The sequence below is a fragment of the Phoenix dactylifera genome, chromosome 7 (assembly GCF_051530095.1).
Source record: "Phoenix dactylifera cultivar Ajwa chromosome 7, Ajwa_hap1_PhDact_Kaust_v1.1, whole genome shotgun sequence".
Classification (NCBI taxonomy): Eukaryota; Viridiplantae; Streptophyta; class Magnoliopsida; order Arecales; family Arecaceae; genus Phoenix; species Phoenix dactylifera.
The window spans coordinates 34,427,006-34,446,085 of NC_143196.1; the positions used below are offsets into that span (position 1 = coordinate 34,427,006).

At 38.7% G+C, this 19,080-nt stretch overlaps 2 protein-coding genes and 2 non-coding genes across 5 annotated transcripts; all 4 read left to right on the forward strand.

Moving 5' to 3' along the window:
* The first annotated feature begins 3,350 nt into the window (after positions 1-3,350).
* On the forward strand, positions 3,351-7,975 carry LOC103701994 (large ribosomal subunit protein uL5). Of its 2 annotated transcripts, none has more exons than XM_088701882.2 (5): positions 3,351-3,661; positions 3,738-3,845; positions 6,409-6,451; positions 6,536-6,731; positions 7,213-7,975. In XM_088701882.2, exons 1-5 carry the CDS (start codon positions 3,659-3,661, stop codon positions 7,436-7,438), a joined length of 576 nt encoding a protein of 191 aa, XP_088558008.2. In that variant the 5' UTR covers positions 3,351-3,658; the 3' UTR covers positions 7,439-7,975. The 2 variants fall into 2 exon arrangements, with proteins under 2 accessions (XP_088558008.2, XP_008782472.3); XM_008784250.6 differs by having other exon boundaries at positions 3,533-3,661; positions 7,609-7,975.
* On the forward strand, positions 6,978-7,069 carry LOC113462406 (small nucleolar RNA snoR1). Its single transcript, XR_003384670.1, has one exon. It is a non-coding gene; the product is annotated as a small nucleolar RNA snoR1 (small nucleolar RNA).
* LOC113462407 (small nucleolar RNA snoR1) lies at positions 7,214-7,308 on the forward strand. Its single transcript, XR_003384671.1, has one exon. It is a non-coding gene; the product is annotated as a small nucleolar RNA snoR1 (small nucleolar RNA).
* A 1,147-nt stretch (positions 7,976-9,122) lies between the features above and the next one.
* Positions 9,123-17,651, forward strand: LOC103701995 (universal stress protein A-like protein). Its single transcript, XM_008784252.6, has 4 exons — positions 9,123-9,437; positions 12,142-12,263; positions 12,401-12,519; positions 17,339-17,651. The coding sequence occupies exons 1-4, from the start codon at positions 9,260-9,262 to the stop codon at positions 17,445-17,447; spliced, it is 528 nt and encodes a 175-aa protein (XP_008782474.1). The 5' UTR covers positions 9,123-9,259; the 3' UTR covers positions 17,448-17,651.
* The last annotated feature ends 1,429 nt before the right edge of the window (positions 17,652-19,080 follow it).

Here is a 19,080-nt window from a genome sequence, read left to right on the forward strand (position 1 = left end):
ATAGTAGTCCAACAAACAAATAGTTCGCTTGCTCTTGAATGAATCTTTTTGGTCCTATTTGTAGATATCTTGACATAACCAACTTACATGTGATATAACGCTTATAGGGGGGGGGGGGGGGGTGTAATGCAAAAATCCATCTTCAAGTTTAAACTAATATCAGGAAATCAAATCAAAACTATATTGATAAGTTTTAATAAAACAAATTTATAAAAATTCAATATGAATGAGTTTGAAAAAATGATTGTCTGGTTATTTTCCAAAAAATCTGTTTTGCTAAAACCAGCCAGTTGTAAGATCTGAAAAAAAAAAGGTTCTACAAAAACAGGCCCTGCCCTGTTTTCCATGGTTTTACAGAAAGCATGTTTTACGTTTTACTAGTTTTAGAAAAACTTTCAAACAACCAAATGGCCTCTAATTGTAGTTCGTAGACTATATGCAACACGACAGGATTTTTAAAATGTTTGTTTCAACATTCCATCGTCTAGTTCGAAGTTGATCCGTACCTTTGCATTGCATATATTATTTAATCACTTAAAGCCAGGTATACTCATATGAACCTCATATTGTGCTCTTAAGACATTGATTCTTTCTATTATTTTTCTTTCTCGGTGCCGCGCACTTTATTATTTGTTTTTTGTTTTCTTTGCAATGTTGGTGGAATTTTATGAATCACGAAGTTTTAAACTTCTTAAAATCTTCTTACTGTGTTTTGTAGACATAGGCTAGTAGGTGAATTGGTTAACTTAGTTGTTCTTCAAAAAGCTACCTCTGGCCTATGCGGCCCACCATTCAGGGTAACTCTCTAGTCAGAGAAGGAGGAGTTGCCACTGGCACTTCGTGAGCTAGTGTACTTTGATTTTATTGGGTGTATTCGTACATGTACTGTATAATGATCCCACCACAGCAAAAAAAAAAAAGCTGCCACTCGTTTCATTGGCCTAAAAATAACAAACCCAAGACAAGACATAATTAAGAGAGCAAATGTTTACGGAATTTGCTCACAATTGTTACAGTTAGCTAAATATGAGCAGCAAGAGGCGACAGAGCTATCGATTGTTGGAACTGTCAGCCTTTATCGACATATATTAATTCCCCTCCTTGGTCGGTGGCTCCTCTTCGATTAAGAGCGAGGTGGCTCACTTCGGTTGGTCGGTTGCTCGGCTGGGGCCGAGGTTGTTTTTCCAGCTTACGTCCGAGATCAAGGAGGCAGGTTTAGCTCAAGGTCGATATGTCCAATATCTCCTCTAACACATGCTCTCCACTTTTGAGGCTAAACTGCCTTCTAGTTTGAACGACAAAAGTCAAGTCGTCACTTCGATTGAGGGCGAGACTTTCGTTGTGGGCAATAAATGTGATGATCTATCTTCTTGAAGCATCATGAGAGCCTTGAAGCTCTCAAGGTGACCTAGGGGATCCGAGGTGTTGTCGTATTGCTCTATTTAGAGCATCTTGAACCGAGGTGGAATCGGTTCCTCTATGATCTACTTGGTAAAGGAGGGCTCAAGGGAGAAGTTGAAGTCGTTGTTCGCCCTCAAGGCCTCTCTCTTGAGGGCTTGAATTTGTCGGCCCATTTTTTGATTCTCCGATCGAGGTCGGCATCTCGCCGGGATGGAGGCTTCATGCGGCGAGGAGGCGACAAGGTCGGAGTGGAGTCCTCGTCGGAAAGGAGACTTGGAGCACGCCATTTCTCTCCCGACTAAGACTGCTCCGCTGGGAATGCCGACTCTAGGGGCCGCTCTGAGACCTGATCTTGAGAGCGGTGGCTAACCGGACGCATATTGTGCGCTGGTGACTGAGAGTGGTGGTTGGACTGGCCGGATTCCGGTCGTGCCATTATTTGCTGTAGGCCTTAAACCGCTGCGATTAGCTCTTGTACCAGTTAAATGAGCAAGTTGAACTGCTCATTGTCTATAGGCGCGACGAGTTGCTATGGCGGAGTAAGTTTTGGGCTCTATAATGACCCTCTGAAGGTTGGAGCGTAGCGTTACGAAGCACGCGATGTGCCACAGGTTCTTCGTGACTCATGCAGGTTGTCTCTCTCTTCAATGGATATCGATGTTGCTAGGGGTTGGGACTCTTCCTTCAACACCAATTTGTTATTGGCGAATTCAGGCCGGGGTCGAAGTGAAGCTCGGATGATCTTAAGATCGGCTGGAGAAGTTGAGTAGCCTAGTCATGGTGCGGGGGTGGATCTCTTCCAGACGTGCCTTGTGGAAAGTCCACTTGCTGGAGAGTTTCCGGTGGGAGACCTTTCGATACCTAAGTTAGAATAACGAGGCAATAATATAGAATAAAAAGAATTTCAAGAGAGTGTGATCTTTGAGAGTAATATTGCATACATATCTAAGATCTCTTGGGCTGCCCCTTATATAGGGGTGCCTATTGTATCATTATCGGGTTTGACGTGGCGTGCAATGATGACCAGGTAATGACCAATAGTATAGCCGTGGTGTGGAAGCCAATCCACATGAGCGGCAAGCAATGCTGGTGGGGCGCAAGTCATGGTGCTATCATAATTGTGGGCTGCCAAAGCTGTCGGTTGTTGGGACATCAGCCCTTGTCGGCTCGGATGGGACTGAGATAGCTCACTTCGGTTAGTCGGCTACTAGACTGGGGGCCTAGGGCTGAGGTTGTTCTCCCGGTTTACGTCCAATGTCAAGGAAGCAGGTCTGGCACGAAGTTGAGATATCCAATATTTTTTCAAAGCATCCGATTGTAACCAATTTATACACACCAAAACCAAAGGCTTTACCAAACAAAAATATATATTTTAAGTGAGAATTAAAACTCATGATGTTGTCACAAGGAAACAAATCCTTTAAATAATATCCATCATCTCTCTAGTGCTGATGGAAGATCGTCTATCCGTCAATTGTTGTATCAGATTTCCCATGTCAACATAGGATGACCCACCCTCCCCCATTGTCCCCTTTGCCATCCCTCCTAGCTCCGTGGCGCGCCTCTTCATGCCCTGTGCCTCCTCTCCGCCATCCATCAGTCGCCGCAAGGCCCTCTTTATCTGCAGTGCCCTCATCAGCTCCTTGTCATTGGACCTTGCTCCCCATGATTGCTTGGCCCCGATCTCGAGCACTTTTTTTTTTTCCGTTTTGTGGAAACTGCTACTCATTTCATATAGTTCTAACATGAGTATAACCTGCCAGATCACGAAAAAGCAATAAAGATAAAGAAGTAGGAATGCCTGATAGTCTGATGTAGATGTTCAAAAAAAATTCATGAAGTACCGATCCCAAGCACCTCTGCGATCAGCTCATTGTAAAATATCAGAAGTTCACAAAAAATTCCCGAAGTACCGGCTACAAAGGAGGATCCCGAGCACCTCTGCGATCAGCTCATTGTAAAATTTTGGTATTCGTTTTATTTTGCACGTCATGCGGGAAAATCGGAAAAGCCATGGGCTGGTGGTTTAGCCGACCCGGTCCATTCTATTCTCTTCCATCCGACCGCACTGAGACAAACCGGTCGGTGCAAGGCAAGTCCGATACAAACTAGCTGAGGGCTGTAGCGACTCACACCGAATCCCCTCGCGAGCCCATTTATGTGGCTTCCCTAGGGTTTTAGTTCTGTGATTTGCTTCGCTCGCTTCTGCCGCGAGCCGCCCTCCCTCGATCCAGAGAGCTTCGCTGCTTTCGCTGCGATGGTAAGCTATCTCTCCTTCGCCTCTCGTCCTCTCGTTTCTCCTTCTGCCTTCTCGATCTCTTCTCCTCTCTCTGTAGGCGTCGGAGAAGAAGCTTTCGAACCCGATGAGGGGGATCAAGGTCCAGAAGCTAGTACTCAACATATCCGTCGGAGAGAGCGGCGATCGCCTCACCCGCGCCGCCAAGGTAACCTTCTCTCACTCCCCTTGCTCCGGTTTGATCTTTGTTGGAATCTTATAGGAACCGCAATCGATTGCGGATAGAGTTCTGTATGGAATTTGGTTAAACTAAGATGCAAGGTTAAAGAAAAGAGCTCATGTAGTCAAAAATCTGACTGTTTGTGATTGTTTTGAAATGGTGAGAAAAAGGATGGTTTGACCAAATTGAAATGTATGATGAAAAAGAGTTCTCTCTTTGTTTCCTTTTTTGGAAAATAGTAAATATAGGTGCTTCATCTGGTGTTGTAACACCAAATGCCAAGATGGTGGACTGAAAAAGTTTGTTTCATTGGAAAACATTTGGATTGGACCTCTCAAACGATGCTTTATGCAAAGAATCAAAATTTCACTTGAAAAGAGATTGTTTCCTCCAAGTTTCATCATTTCTGTAATGATGAATGGTCGTGGAATTAAACTTAACATTGGATTTACTAATCAACTCTTTGTTTCTAGTAACGGGTTATATTAGCTATGATACATCTGAGGAAATTTATAAAGATAGCTCCGAGATTTGTTTAACATAAACCTCAGTGGGTTAAAGCCAAGGAGAGGAATATAGGCCAGACAACTAGAAAAGATCACAAAATAGTAACTGGTTGCACCTCGCTCTTCCATGTCTATGATTATTTCCTAAAAGAATGGTTTTATCAGTTTGCTGGCTCTATTTTCTTTTCATGATTTTTTTTCCTTCATGTTGAAACTGTCGATGAATTTCATGCTAACTTAATTGGTCGTGCCTTTAGATAAGGTGACCTTGGGCAACAGCGAATTTAGAAATGAACTGACCTGACCTTGGGTTTTAACATATATATATATATATATATATATATATATATATTTCCTGTGTTTTTCTGGCAAAATATGTTAAGAGAAATCATGATCTCCGTGCTGCCATTTTCTAAGCAAGTTATCTTGAGGATTGTGTTCGTGATAATCTTGGATATGAAGTTTGATACCAATAGTCAGTCATTAAGAGTTCTGACTATCTTATTTGGGAAAAATATTACCATTGTTATATGGATTAATTGTACATGATTATGCTTTGCTTAGCATCAAATTAGATCATATTAAATATTGGGCAGCAAATATGTAATGCCAGTTACTTGATAAGTCTTTTCTTCCTCGACATGAGGGACTTCTCTCTTGTTCATGCCATTGCTAACTTGCTAGCCGTATGCATTTATTTTCTTTGTGAAAGTTTGGGGTGGTGAGGGGAGTTTCCCTTAGACAAGGTCAGCAATGTTTGACAAGGGTATTGACAGCCATACTGTTGTGCTAGAATAGAGTCTCATAGAATAGTATCATTTTAACCTCCCTATGCTTTTGACAAGGTTACAACTTGTCCCACTTGCACAGCATTCTAGGCATTTGCAAGGGGTTGGAAATTATTTCCTAGCATTAATGATGTTTGAACATTTAGCCTTCAAATAAAACTTAAAAGCTGGCAAAATATGAAGATTTTCTTAAAAGCAGCTTAGTGGTATTTTCTGATTTTTTTTATGGGGTGAATGGATCATGACAGTTAATTTCTACTTTAAGAGCATAGATGTAGTTTTCCCTAATTAAAGGTGAGAAGATAGCCTCTTGGTTGTTATTCAGAGAAATCCTGTGATAGATTTTCCTGGCATAATATGGTGGTCATTAGGAAATAAAAATCTGCTTAAGGATTGGAGCATAAGTGCATCCATTCAGGCACAAAGGTAATTATTTCATTTTGGTGGTTTCCCACCCATATTGTTCTTCAACCTTGCACCAAAGGATGCCTTGAAGTTTTAAGTCCCTCTCTTTATGCTCTTCATTATTGGTGTGGTCTACTGGTATTTAGATTGTTTTATGGTGTTTGGTACATGGTAAATTTTTTTTTCGATGCAATGAGAGTAGGGGTGATTGATGTAAACCAAAATCACAAGAAATGCTTCAGGATAAAGCGCTTACGAGCTTCGCTTCCAATGTCTTTCTCATTTCTATATAGAGGAGGCACATCTGCCGTACATGGGAGAGTTGCTTTGTGGTGTTATTACTATCTTAAGGTGTCTAAGGTTACATGTGGCAACTTAAGTCCTTGATTCTCTAACTGCATATGATTATTAATAAGCGGCATCTACCCAAAGGTGGCTGTAACATGTTTAGGTTTGCCATGCATTTAAGAGTTGCTTTGTGGTGTTATTACCATCTAAAGGTTCCGGCAGTTATATTTTGCAACTTGAAGTCCTCGATTCCCATAACTGCATATAATTATTAATAAGCAGTATTTTCCCAAAGGTGACTGCAACATGTTCAGATTTGCCATGGGTTTTTTGAAATTTGCCTTGAAACAGCCTCTTTTTTTCCCTTTTTTCGTTTTCTTTTTTGGACATTAGAGACAAATGCAGCGGTTCAAAGTTGTTCAATGGTTAATAGTTGTCTCATAGTTTGTTTTTTCTGAGTTCATGACATAAGATTTAATTATATTTTGTATGGCTTTTCTAGTTCTCATTAGTACCGTGAATGCTTTCTGTTGTCAATTTGTAATATTCATGATATGTTTACAGGTGTTGGAACAACTGAGTGGGCAAACTCCTGTGTTCTCTAAAGGTTGGTGACTCATTCCTACAACATCTGCATGTAAAATTTTAAATTCTCTAACTACATATCCATGAGAATTCTTTGATTATGCAGCCAGGTATACTGTTCGGTCTTTTGGGATCCGGCGCAATGAAAAGATTGCTTGTTATGTCACTGTTAGAGGTGAGAAGGCAATGCAACTGCTTGAGAGTGGGTTGAAAGTGAAGGAATACGAGTTGCTGAGAAGAAATTTTAGTGATACTGGATGTTTCGGCTTTGGAATTCAGGAGCACATTGATCTGGGAATCAAGTATGACATTATTCATTCATTTACATTTTCCTTTTACGGTCCTTTTTTGTTGACACATAGGAAAAATTGTGGATCACAGCTAGCCGATAATTATACAGTTTACTAATACATTTTAGTTTCTTGAACAAATGTCTGGAAGTTAAAACCTTGATTATTGGCACCGCAATCAGCAGGTGTGAAATGGGAGGCATAAGTGGAATTATCTCCTAACTGGCCATTCCTAGTACATGATTATTGGATCAGACGGGTTGTGATGAGGAATGCTTCTTCTGACACCTCTTGTATGAGAGGGGCACAATGCAGGCCCTTCTTTGAGCAGAGTAGCAAACTTCTGAGCCTCTGTTTCACCACCTATTTTCCCTTTGTATAAAGAAGTTACCATGACAAAAAAGAAAGTTGATATCCCAAGAGAAGCAGAATGCTGTATATTTTCTGTTTTCCTCCTCTTTTTTATTGGTTTAAATGATTTTTTTTATTGCAGTGGCTATGACGGAGTTTTGGTTGTTTCTGACACCTCTTGTATGCGAAAGGTTTTCCTTAAACCCTTCCTTGATCACATAAAACAACCATCTGAGCCCAGTGCATTTGCACCAGTTTTATATTCCTTCACAGAGCTTTTTTTTTTTAGTTGTGCATACTTTGTTGGCAAAACTATCTATTGCACTATCAAAATTTTTTACAAGGTCCTTGCTCTATTCTTCTTCTGATAAATCTTTTTAGGTAAGTACTGCTATGTGTAGGGCCTGAGCTGAGAGGCTTGCCAGTCCAGTTGGGAGATCTATTTTAAGATGATTTCAGATATTATTGTTTTATGATTCCATGAAGTTATTAGTTGGAAAGAACACTTTCCCAAATACAATTTATGATTTGTGCACAGGTATGATCCTTCCACGGGCATATATGGGATGGATTTCTTCGTGGTATTGGAGCGTCCTGGCTACAGAGTTGGCCGCCGCCGCCGCTGCAAGTCTCGTGTGGGAATTCAGCACAGAGTTACAAAGGAGGATGCCATGAAGTGGTTCCAAGTGAAATATGAAGGCGTCATCCTTAACAAGTCCCAAGCTACTTAATCTTAGATATATTGTTTAATTGACATATTGAAGGATCCATCTATTTCCTGCGTTTTTAGCTTGGCTGTTTGAATTAGTGATTCTGCTTGGTGACTTCTTTTTGAGGACGTGGTTGTTGCTATAACACTATATTTTGAGTCAGTTATATAAAAATGACCTGGATTGGAAGTAAAATTTTCTGGACTTCAGGTAAGAAATAGATTGTTTTGGATTAGTTCTATTTTTCATCATCTGTTTATTGAAAGACTGTTGGAGGCTTTTGGACTTCCATTATGAATTCATGGAGCCGGCAGGGAGGAAGAGTCCGGCAACCGAGCAGGTGGTTGTCCGAATTGTTGTCTTTTTTTTCCTTTGATGATCAAATAGTTGTCGAATGGCCAGGTCCGGATGGTTTTGTGGCTCGCGGTATGGATACCTTACACGTGACACGATCATACGAACGAGCTGGGATTTTGGCTGATCGTGCGGCTAGGTTCTGCGGATGGGAAGAATTTTATACTTGATAGCATCACATACGTAGGCTCGCTTTGGGCCAAAACATGGCTATGTGCGGCACATGGACGGGGCATTGTGTACTGTCACCCTCGTATTTGCTGGATATGGATAAAAATCTTTGGTCTATATCGGTTATGCTTAAGGAACTGTAACGTCGACAACTGGTTCTTCGTTCTTCAACTGGATAAAGGACCATGGTTCTGGGTACTCAAGATATTGTGTCTAGATAGGACTACTGGATTGGTGATGGGGAGTTGCTCTTGGCGCTCCGATATTTTATTTTTGAATTTTATTGGGTGTATCCGTACTCGTTAGGTATGATCCATCCGCATTAGCAAAAAAAAAAAAAATGCTGGATTTTTTTTTTTTTTTTTTTGTCGTGTGGTAAGCGAATGGGTGGAGTATGAAGTTTTTTTAAATAATTTTAAGATATTTAGTAAAAATTTGGAAATAATTCTTTTATCTTCAAAAGTTAAAATGGAGGTGAATCCAGCAGAAGGCTTGTGATAAAGGGGTTGCTAATGAAGAAAATAAAAATAAAAGTTTTTTTTAATGAATATTCTTTTAAATATTAAATTTTATATGAATGATTTTTTAAAATTAATATTTATTTTTATAAAATACTTTTTCTGCTATTTTATTTTTTTATCCTTATTTCAATATTTTATTTTATTTTTAGTTAAAATAAATATAATTTTAATAAAAAATAATATTTTATAAAAAATATAAAAATAAATATAAATTTTAAGAAGACATTTATACAAATTTAAATTTTTTACAACCTTAAAAATAAAGCTGTCCCTTTTATACCGTCTCAAAACAAGCCGCTCTGCCTGTCCGGGTGTAAGCCCAGATGGTCCGTATATAAATACGCAGAGAAGCTGCCGGATGAAAGGAGAGGGAGAACGCCAATAGTTATCAGTTATAGCAGAGTTAGATTTAGCCGATTCAAGAGGCGAGAAGATGGAAGCGGAGGCGACTCGGATCTTGGTAGGGGTGAACGAGTCGTCGTTGAAGGGGTACCCGCACCCTTCGATCAGCAGCCGCACCGCCTTCGAATGGACGCTGGCCAAGATCATCCGTTCCAACACCGCCGGTTTCAAGCTCCTCTTCCTCCACGCCCAGATCCCCGACGAAGACGGTCAGCGATTCCACTTCTCCTTCTCCTTCCCGTTTTCAACCGTTTTTCTTGCTATTTTTTTCGATCCCTAACTATTTAATTCTATCTCGCGTCTCTTCGTGCCGTTGAGGTGATGGAATGCAATCAAGAAAATTACGGATTATTTCCGTTTCAGGTACTATAATAAAATGCCTAGAGTTATTGCCTGCGATTCTTCTTCAGTTCCTGCTTCAATCGCCCATTTCTTTCACTTACTCCCACTGCGCTCGTCTTTTTCTTGGAAACCCTAAGGATTTTTCTAGTTTTAATGCTTATGACGCTTCATCCTGTCTTATTTTGCGTTTTTTTTACTGATTAATTACTACATAAGTGATTGGTGTCATTAGTTGCAGAAACCGGGAGCTGTTTCTTTTCTTTCATTCTTTTTCTTTTTTTCTTTTTCTTTTTAAATTACCTGCTGGTTGAAATGCTTTTGCTTGTGTTACATATAAAGCATCGACAAATTGTGTCTTTTAAAACTGATTTTTTTCGAAAATATACAAGATAACTCAACAGTATAAATTTGTCTTTTAAAACTGGTTTTTTTTCGAAAACATACAAAATAACTCAACAGTATGAATCATGTGGACCGGTAGGCTAGAAATGAACCATGATAGATCTTAAAAATCGCACGTTTGATTTTAGGTCGTGTTTTTGATTTTCGAAATTGGGGAAGAGCCAAGAATTGATTGTTCAGGTTGTTTATTGGAAAAAACTTGAGCAGCTTCGTACCAAAAAAAAAGAAGCTGAGCCATAATCCCAGCTGAGGCATCTCCTTGCCACCCACAATGCGATCTGTCAACTATTTTCATTCACCATGTTGCAAGGACCATTAAGGGCCTAGAAGTATGAGAGGAGTGCCATCAATCTACACTGCATAATAACCTTCCATTGTTTTTTTATCGACCACCTAACCAGCACCCAACATGAATAGAGAGCTTATTTGTTCCCTATGTACAGGGTTGAAACAGAAGAATCTCTTTATCCAAGTGTAGATTCAGAACTCCAGATTTACTTTCCACCTCAAAAATCACTTTTGTCTCTAAGGTCATTTTTAAATCCATAAATAGGAATTAGTGTCTTGAAATGCCAACAACTGATTCACAAACATGAATATCGTCTTTCTGCATCACATTCTAAGGACCTGCCATGATAATATGCCCTTATAGGTCGGCAAAACCATTTTGTGATCCACATATAGGGCAACACATGTTCTTTAGCAATCATTCAGCTGCATCTGCAATGTAAAAAGCAGGGTTGGAAGCTGAAGCAGTAACAATAAGAAGCCATTGTGATGGCAAAAGCAGAGGCTCCTGCTAGGGTACTAGCATCGGCAACATCTGAAGTCCTTAATTTCTACTCTCAAATTATAATCTGGGCAACATTTGAAGACATTTTAGTTGCTTTTTTTAAGGACAAGCATGAAGAGCTCCCCATTGCTATTTCTAAGAGCAAGAAAATCCATGGGGACAAGGCAAGAGCACTAGTAGTGGCTTGGTTACAACATTTGTATGGTGTGGGCATTTCATACATACTTCATTACCATCTAGGAGTTTGAACCTTTGTCATGTAAATATTTTTCAGATGGTGCCTAGATGTATCTCAAGCTACTATTCCACTAACAAGCATATGATTTAGTCTTGTACATGACACAAATATCTGTGATTGTGTGCCAATGCCCTCGAGGTGTTGTGCCACAATCCACTTAGACAAACTTTATAATATTTTCTACATACTATTTATATAGAATTTGCTAAATTAAGATTATGCTTACTGTACATTACTGTTTAAGTCATAAGACAACATATATGTGTAAAAAAGCTTTGTCAATAAGAAAAATTATTTAACTTTAATTTCCTGCTTGAGTTCGGTCGCATGTGTCCAACATGACACATTCCCTGAAACCATGAAGGATCGTGGGCAAAGTGACTACATTATTGCTTAGCATATGAATGTCACATGTGCTTGCCATACATAGCGAAGAGTTAGTTCATATTATAGTCGTTTAGTATCACTTTCATGGAATATGAAGTATTGCTTCCATAGTTACCAAGTGATTGCTTAGTTTGTTTGGTTATCACATGTCCATGCATTATTAAGTTTGTTTTACGGTCATTGACAACAATTTTTCATTGTGACTTATTTTGTTTAGTTTGATTATTGCCAATAAAAAGGGTGGCCCATTGCATGAGGCTCCTGTCTTCTATGAGGTCTAAGATGGTTTGAGTTGTTTCTATATTTTGAATCCATGACACTCAGGTCACAATGGAGCGGCCTTACTATTGCACCAAGGCTCACTCTCTTGATTATTGCCAAACTTCCTATTTGAGGCATTTTTTAAAAAAAGACACTGCCGGTACAGTTGCTCAATGAGTTTTGTCTAATGTTAGTGAAATGTGCATATTGGTTTTCATTGAATAGTTTTGCCATGTGGTGCTGGTAGAAAATTAGGAATGGTATCTTGGTCTTGATGTCACACCAATGAAATCCTAATTTGTGCTAGCAAGTGTATTTTGCATGAAGGAGCTACATAACTTACTGCATGTTCCAAAAGCTTGCACCACTTCTTTTGAGACTGAATTTTTTTTTTGTTGCCATTGTTGAGTTTCAGATCTCTGAGTTAAATGACAGAATTCCTGACCGACTATTTATGTTTTTGCCCCCTCTTTTTGGTTGTCAACAAAAGGATTTGATGACATGGACAGTATCTATGCATCACCTGAAGATTTCCAAAGCATGAAGCAGAGGGACAAGATAAGAGGACTTCATTTGTTGGAGTACTTTGTTGGGCGCTGCCATCAACTTGGGGTAATACCAATTGGCAAAGCCTCATCAACCTTTTCTTTTCCCCCCTTCAAATTATGCATGTGATGTAATTGATCATTAACTGGATTATATTGAAGGAAGCAATACTGATTTTTTCCCCTTTTCAATGCATTTTATAGATATGCTGTGAAGCATGGATTAAGAAAGGTGATCCCAAGGAAGTCATGTGCAGTGAGGTGAAGAGGGTCAACCCAGATATTTTGGTTGTTGGAAGTCGAGGACTGGGACCTTTCCAGAGGTATTATTCTTGCTCTAGTGTATACTTATTGTTTTGTTGTGGTTACTTTCTTGAGCAAGCAATCCCCCCATCCCCACCGCAACTGCCAACCCCAACAATGAAAAAAAAAAGGAATAAAGTCATAGTTCTTATGACAAGCTGTATTATTTTTTTTTGGCACTTGTCCATTACATTTAATGACCTCAATGCAAGATATGAAACAACCTTCCATAGAGCCCGTCGAGCACTTTTTAGGATTCATAAGATATGGTCTGCTCCGGTCATTATAAGTCATATGTATGTTGACTGCAACTGAACAGACATCATGGATGTAAGTAGAGGCTCTCATGGGACTTTACATGCGAAACAGAAACATGAAAACAATTTGGTAACAGCTAGTAACATCAGGATAACATGCAAACCAATAATTAAAATTTTCAACATTTTACAAATAAGAAAAACAAACCGGGTGAATGCTTTGTATCCTATTTCCAATTGGAGGTTTTCAATCATAACTGCTGCTTGGATCTTAAAGAGAAACCAGAATATTTTCAGATGTGAGGAATGAATTGGTAGCCATTTAGTTGATTGCCTTGTTTCCATGTTTAGTGTCTACTGTGTGTTCTGAATTCTGGTTACCAAAGAGAGATGATGTGTAGTGTAAATGGAGCGATCAAAGCTATTCAACATATGAATCTGGGGAGGGTGTGCAGTAGGGCAAGTGCTAATTTATAGGTTTGATGTTCTTAAGAGCACTTAGTAGACCAAAGCAATGACCTTGAAAGAAACTGCCTTTGCTTGTATAAATCAACGGGAGCAAAGTTAGTCACTGCTGTCTACCGAAAAAAGGAAAATAAAAAAGATAGTTAATTCTAGGTATTTCTAACCTTTTGCCTATTTGGCATAGGGATGGTTGAATGGGAAAGAGAAATGTTGGTAATGCGGACTACTGGGACATGGGACCTGTAGACAGGATTTAGCTCTTTGCTTGGGCTTCATTTCTTGATTGTATCCTTTTCCTCATCTCTTAGTTGGTCATCATTTTGGATAGTGCATTATACTGTTGGCCAACTGTCCTGAAAAGAAGACAAATTGGATTCACTCAAATAGGTTGCTAGGTTGAATTTAGCTGGATGGATTAATTGATTGCCTTCTAGTTTAGCAAGGTGAGGGTTGTGGGATCCTTCTTTGGGACTTGTAATAGAGACATTCTGGTGATGTAGCGTCATGGCCTCTAGTATCACCTTTTTTTCCATAAATTTTGGATACTAGCTGTCTTTCTTGTTGACCTATAAATTCTGATTGTTTTCAATTTTATATAATAGCTTTTACCACATATTGAAAGAAAAATAGTTATGCCAACCTCATGCACTTCATTCATCTTTAGCTTTTTTATGGTTTACAGCTGGAATACTAACCACTTTTTGAAATTGTTGATGCCACATTTCCATTAACTTTTGTTTCTAAGGTACATCAACCCTCTGTGTAAATTGATTTCAACATATGAACTGCTAGAGTCTAAGCTTATCCAGTATACTTAAGCCACAAACTAAAGCACACGTGCATTATATGATTGACTAGATTGATATGATTCAGACTTTAATAAGGTAATTCATAAGAAAATTAACCAAGATGACCATAAACTGAACTTGTTGGGTTGGTTTGGATATATATGTACAAGTTGTTTAGTTTTCAAAACTTTTGTTCATATTACAGTCAAATTCCAAGTAGGACTCTAGTGGCAATTGATCAGAAGGTCTATAGCGATTGAAAGAAACTGTCTGTGTGTATTGATTGTGTTATGCGCTGAAGCTAGATCTAGGGTTAGTAGGTCAAACAAAGAACACACAAAGAGACAAGAAATTACACAGTTTAGCCTATGGCCCATGTCCATGGGTGGAGGCCATGAGTTTCGCTCATTGATGGTGGAAGAATACAGAGGAGAGAAACCCGAAATCTAAAGCTATCAAGTGGGCGCACAAATTATACTTGTACAGACGCCTTAAGGAATTCAAGGGCCTCAGCCCTTGGGCCAAGGGCCCGAAGAGAGGCCAGGCCCTTTTTTGCTAGTGTATCCTCTGAGTACAAGACACACCATAACATATTGATTTGTCAAAAGCGTACAGTAAAGTGTCTTGTGAAGTAATGCGGGGAACTTAATGGCAAATAAGATTATATAATCAATATCAAAGGCATGTCCAGAGAAGCTACGTCAAGTGGTGGATTTGTGGCGGTGACTGCTGTTCTGTTAGGCTTACACCAAGGGCTGAACATGAGCTCTCTTTCTTGTAATAAATGTATTAACTGATATATGCAGCATGAGGTCCCGCACGAATTTACAGCCTAATGCAGTGCTAATTAAAAAGGCAAAAACCTAGGTCCTTATTTGGTTGGAATGTCAAGTGACAGATTGGGAAGTCTACATTCTTAAAGTAAATTGAAAGAGAAGCTCCAGATCAGTTAGGTTCACTCTTGATCTTGAACATGGCTGCTTGACTATGAGAATAAAAGAACACTTGAAAGAATGTGATAGATGAAAACACGTTTAATGATATTTGAGTGAGGTGTGCAAAGGAGAGATACACTAGAATTGCATAATTAGCTATGTGCTAAGACTAAAACTAGAGCTTTGCATGTGCTATGTTCAATGAAGAGGGTGTAGGAACATAAAATGACGAGCACGTGTAAATGTGAAAATAACAAAATGTTAGAATAGGTAAATAGAGAAAGCTACTGACTTGCACACCTGAAATGGTGATAAAGAACAAATTAAGGTGGTACTTAGAGGCTCTTGTTAAGAGGGATTTTTGTGGATACCTGCCAAGTTGGAGGAAAAAATTTAGAGGACAACTGTACGACCATCTATGCTTTATAGTACAGAATATTAGGCAGTTAGAAAACATGTACACAAGATTTGTGGCTAAAATGAGAATGTTGAGATAGATATATGGTAATACAAGAAAAGATAGAACAAGAAATGAAGTCGTTCGTAAAGAAGTAGAGATAACACCAATTGTGGACTAATTGAGAGAACATTTTGGATGGTTTAGACATGTACAATAAAAACCGAGGAATTGCACCAGTACGAAGGAGTGATTTGATAAATATAGAAGGATAGAGGGGTAGAGGTAGATTGAAAATGAGTAGGATGAAGTAGTAAGGAAGGACTTGATATCTCTACATCTTTCAGAACATGTGGTCCTAAAGAGAGTGGAATGGAGGAAAAGGATTCATGTGAACAATAGAAACTAGCTTGGGATTAAAGCTTAGTTAAGTTGAGTTAAGTAGATTGAAAGGGAGAGGATACCTAAAATATGTGATGGAAATCTTGGGGAGGCATTTGTTGAAGCTTTCTTGGATATATTAGCCAATAGTAGGCAAGGATTGCAAACAAGGATTAGTAAAACAATCTAGGGTTTTTTGCATGAATACCCTCCTAAATATCGAATTTTTCATGAATACCCTTACAAAATTGATATTTGTATATATACCCTCGTAAAACATTTGTTTTGCTATTCTGTCGCTTTTTTTATCCTTGTTTTTGCATATGCACCCACACCATCTAACGCTGTTAAAAAATTAACGGTTTCAATTAAAATGACTAAAATACCTTTAATGGGTAGATGTGCAAAAAGAAACATTTATAAGGCAATCACGATGGGGACAAAAAAGTAATTTGAAAATTTTATTTTATTTTAATTAAAATAAATATAGTTTTTATTGATGGTGTTAGAAGAACCCTTATATTAGGGGCATTTGTGCAAAAATAGTGTTTTATGAGGGTACAGAAATAAATATAAATTTTAAGAGGGTATTCATGCAAATTTGAATTTTTAAAAGGATATCCATGCAAAAAACCCAACAATCTAACATTAGATGGGAGTAAACGCAAGTGCTAATGAAAAAGTTTCTCATAGCAATAGCATTTTAATATTTTGATGTAACGTTCATATATTTGCTATTATTATTACTTTTTGATGAAAGATTAAGCAAAAACTAATCACTTTCATTAAGTAAATGAAAGAAAAAGAGATAAAAAAGGACGATAAGAGGGAGATCATCATCATCATCATTATTTATTATTTATCAGCATCAGCATCATTATTTTCAAACTACAGGAAATGCTCATGATATGATGGATGCTCTGGCCCATGTTTCTCACATTTTCCTGTTTCTAAAATACCTGGGGTACATAAAAGATGTGAAGTGAAATGCTTTTTTAAATTACAATAGCAGCGGCTGTGCGTAACATGAGATGATTACATTGTTCACATAACAGAGAAGATGACTCAGTAAGTTTGTGGCTGCTTCTAAAAAACCTCAGAGCATGTCTTACAAAAAAAAAAATCCCTGGGTGCATGAGATACTTAATATGAATTTCTTTTTTAAGTTACAAGAGCAGCAACTTTCTATGTAACATGAGATTTTCACACTGGTCACGCATCAGATGATGCAGTGAATTCGTTGCTTAATGGATATTATATGAACTGGCAAGGTGGATGTTGTATCCTGAGAATGGGCGGCTTGAATGCAGTCAGTAATGTTTGTGGCTTGAATGCAGTCAGTAATGTTTTGCACTTATTTCCTTTTGGATTTTGTATTATATAATTGCCATCAACAGAGTTTCTTTAAAGGAAAAAGAAAAAAGAACAAAATTGTCTTACAATGGATTTTGTCTCAATCAGATTGCTAGAAAGGCATGTTATGGCCAAGCAAAACATTATGTACAATCCTGTAGGCTTGTGTATGTCAAATGATGCATATTTCAGTAGATGCTCCTTTCTATGCCTGAATATTTGTTTCGGCTGCTGATCAGTTGTTCCACGCTCATTTTTTGCAGGGTTTTTGTGGGGACTGTGAGTGAATTCTGTGTGAAGCATGCAGATTGTCCCGTTATCACCATTAAAAGGAAGGCTGACGAGGCTCCACAGGATCCAGTTGACGATTGACTTCCCCATTATGCAAACTTGAAATCAAAACCTTTATTTTCTCAATATCTCACTATCAGAAAACATCAAATGGCACACATTGAAAAACAGAACTAAAGTGGAGAGAAGTTTTGATGGATGAGATGCAGTTATATATGTATGTAATATTGCAACAACAAACAGCGCATGCTTTCTTAAATTTCCTATTGTCATTTATTCGTCTTAGCTCCAGTAAATGTCCCATGATTTCCTTCTCCTTCGGTCTGGATGTTCGATAGAAGTACTGCCTTCCAGCCCATTTTGTCCAGCGGGTTCTCTCTTCCTGGCTTCACTGTGGGAATCCTCGAGTTAGTGGCATCTTAGATATCACTTTTGGTGGCATCAGAGTGCTCATGCTACGCTTTTGGTCGGGAGAGCCGGTGAGCAAGGGCACAGGGGTGACGATCGCGAGAAAAGCAATTATGGCGGGTACGACGAAGAGTAGCCCGGTTGAGCCTCTGGAGTCGGGCGAAGGCTGGGCGGCGATGGAATGTTGTGGGTAAAACCACCAACAGATGTACGTGGTAAATGAGAATTTTGTTGAGTTCTGATGAGAACTTCCCGAGTAGCTCTTGTAGTTCCTAGCGAGGTCTTCCTGCTACACAACCCAAACCCTAGACTGATTATGACAGAATCAGAATAGCAGCAATCCAGGATGGTAACTAATCAACAGATTGCGAAAGCTTAATTTGATAGAAAGCGGTCAATAATGTTTGCCAAACTAATATGGGTATTTTGAAGTGGCCGGGTTCTCAATTTTTTTAATTTCTTAATTTGATAATTAACGTTTACTTACACTCGGAAAAATAAAAAAAGAGAGGGAGATGCTTACAACAAACTGCTTAATTTACGGCGTCTGGATCAAATTGATTATCTTGTCCCACCTCACCATCAAACTGGCTATCCCTCAAAATCAAACTGAATATCTTGCCCCACCTCGCCTGACCATCGAATCTGATAGTCATTAAGGGCAAAAATTCTGAGTCTAAATTTTGCTGCAATTAGCTTGATGGTAATCTTCTATTTCTTAAACAAGTTGTCCTTAATAGAGGCCTGGCTGCTACACCAGCGCATAACCTATTAATGAACTAAAATGAAAATTTGAGACCTGTCTTCCTCAATATCTGCATTTCAGTCACCTATGCCTCCAATAAGAGACTAGGTCAGCTTCCCCAGCACAAGACCTTCAAACATTCAAAATAACAGTCCTTTAAAAAGCTCGGGAAAATATTTAGGTCACCAACAGAGAGAAATCTGTAAATTAAAAAGAAACAATCTTGATACTGTCAACTACCCTACCACCCGATTTTCTCCATAAATGACATTGTATCACAAAATTTTCAAGATGCACAAACACCAGATAAAAGAGAAAACTATGATCATTGTCTGTCATTCGAATGAACTAATCCAAGACAGCAAGCAGTTGCTTGACTAAACACCAAATTAAAAGATCTGGAAGCTGATCTGGTTGCCCAAATAATGACCGAAAGAAACTGTCGTACACTAAAAAAAAATGCTGAACTAGCAATTATTTATCTTGACGCAAGGATGAGCCCATCATATTGACCAAAATTGCAGAAAGAAGCAATGCAACGTCAAGATATGAATAAGACAC

Excerpts from the sequence above, each read along its gene's own strand:
- LOC103701995 (XM_008784252.6), top strand. The coding sequence starts at position 9,260 with ATGGAAGCGGAGGCGACTCGGATCTTGGTAGGGGTGAACGAGTCGTCG. Across the intron at positions 12,264-12,400 it reads GGCGCTGCCATCAACTTGGG|ATATGCTGTGAAGCATGGAT; the intron begins GTAATACCAATT and ends TGCATTTTATAG. Across the intron at positions 12,520-17,338 it reads GGACTGGGACCTTTCCAGAG|GGTTTTTGTGGGGACTGTGA; the intron begins GTATTATTCTTG and ends CATTTTTTGCAG.
- LOC103701994 (XM_088701882.2), top strand. Across the intron at positions 6,452-6,535 it reads AACTCCTGTGTTCTCTAAAG|CCAGGTATACTGTTCGGTCT; the intron begins GTTGGTGACTCA and ends TTGATTATGCAG. Across the intron at positions 6,732-7,212 it reads CACATTGATCTGGGAATCAA|TGGCTATGACGGAGTTTTGG; the intron begins GTATGACATTAT and ends TTTTTATTGCAG.